General features: G+C 51.2%; 1 protein-coding gene across 1 annotated transcript in view; it reads right to left on the bottom strand.

The window, feature by feature from the left end:
- GAR1 (GAR1 ribonucleoprotein) overlaps positions 1-1,251 on the bottom strand; it is a 14,015-nt gene extending 12,764 nt beyond the window's left edge. The window contains exon 1 of the mRNA XM_045284317.1: positions 974-1,251. Within this exon, the coding sequence (XP_045140252.1) occupies positions 974-1,181 (208 nt within the window). The 5' untranslated portion in view covers positions 1,182-1,251. The remainder of the gene's footprint in view (positions 1-973) is intronic.
- Positions 1,252-1,262: the final 11 nt, after the last annotated feature.

Genomic DNA, 1,262 nt, shown 5'->3' on the forward strand with positions numbered 1-1,262 from the left:
AGTATGAGCCAATCAGTGGCAGTAATGACAGAGCATGCGCTGTTACGCAGAAACCGCGATAGAGTGAAGCCGCGGAAGTCGAAGCGTGAAGTGGCAAGGGTTCACTGTACCTCCATCTAGCATCAAGTATTGAAAGATTAAAGTGGAGAATGAAAGTTGCTTTATTTTATTATTTCATTGAACAATGCTCCATTCTCCTGGCTTCTCCTCCTTCTCCCTAATCATGAATCAACCTTTTCCTCTCTTTCCCACTACTGCCACCAACTTCTGCATGCTTCAAGCGTAGAATTTCAAATAACTGCCTTTATTTCTGTCACGTAAACTGAAATGCTCATCACATTCCAGCAAAACCAGCTCGATATCCCTATCCTAAGGCTACGGAGAGAACCTTCTATTACTGTGGATTCTAATTAATCCAATCCTACTTATTTTATTTCCTTTGACATCGCTCTTCCATCTAATCCTTTCTTGACCCCGTTGCCTCTATCCTAAATCAGGCTCCCAGTGCTGCACGCATGGGCTTCCTTCTAGCTGTTCTCTTTTCAAACCATCCTGCTGAAGCCTCATCCAGCCCACAGGCACTGATTGTAATGATATTAACTCCACAACTGCTCAGTTCTCGTCTTCCCCCTGCTTTTTCCCCCACGCAAAACCATGAAACCAACAACAAACCCTGTTTTCTGCTTTCTCTTACTGTTCATTTACCACTAGCTTCCTGGTCCTGGCACAGAAATTTAACCGAATCGGTTTTCTTATTTATACGACGGGAGACATGGAAGGACTCGCTCAATGTTTCCTAGCTACAGGTGCTCCTCTGGCGAATTTCCACTTCCACGCTGCGCGCCAGTCTTCGCTTTCCTGTTCCCAACGATGCCAAGTCGGCGTGGAGCATTGAACTCACACAGCCCTATCTCCCCCCACCGCTGGCTCTCCCTTCCACCCCCGCCGCCACAGGGAAGCTACACCGACATACAAACGACACGTTCCGGAGGTCCTTGGTCTTGAAATTTGTTGAAGCCTCCACGACCACCCCCTCGTCCAAAGCCCCCACGGCCGCCGCCGCCGCCTCGGAAATTGCCGCCGCCACCTCGGAAGTGATTGTTGCCGCCGCCGCCACGATTGAAGCCGCCGCCGCCACCACCTCGATTAAAGCCTCCACGACCTCCGCCTCGGAAAGACATGCTGCCTCCTACCTGGGGAGACAAGGGCGCCGTGCGGTCCGCTCGCTGGGGCCTCTGGTTACACCGCCCGACTCCTCAGAG

Source organism: Echinops telfairi, unplaced genomic scaffold, assembly GCF_000313985.2.
Source record: "Echinops telfairi isolate 266 unplaced genomic scaffold, ASM31398v2 ScPeMD7_7468;HRSCAF=8506_0, whole genome shotgun sequence".
NCBI lineage: Eukaryota > Metazoa > Chordata > Mammalia > Afrosoricida > Tenrecidae > Echinops > Echinops telfairi.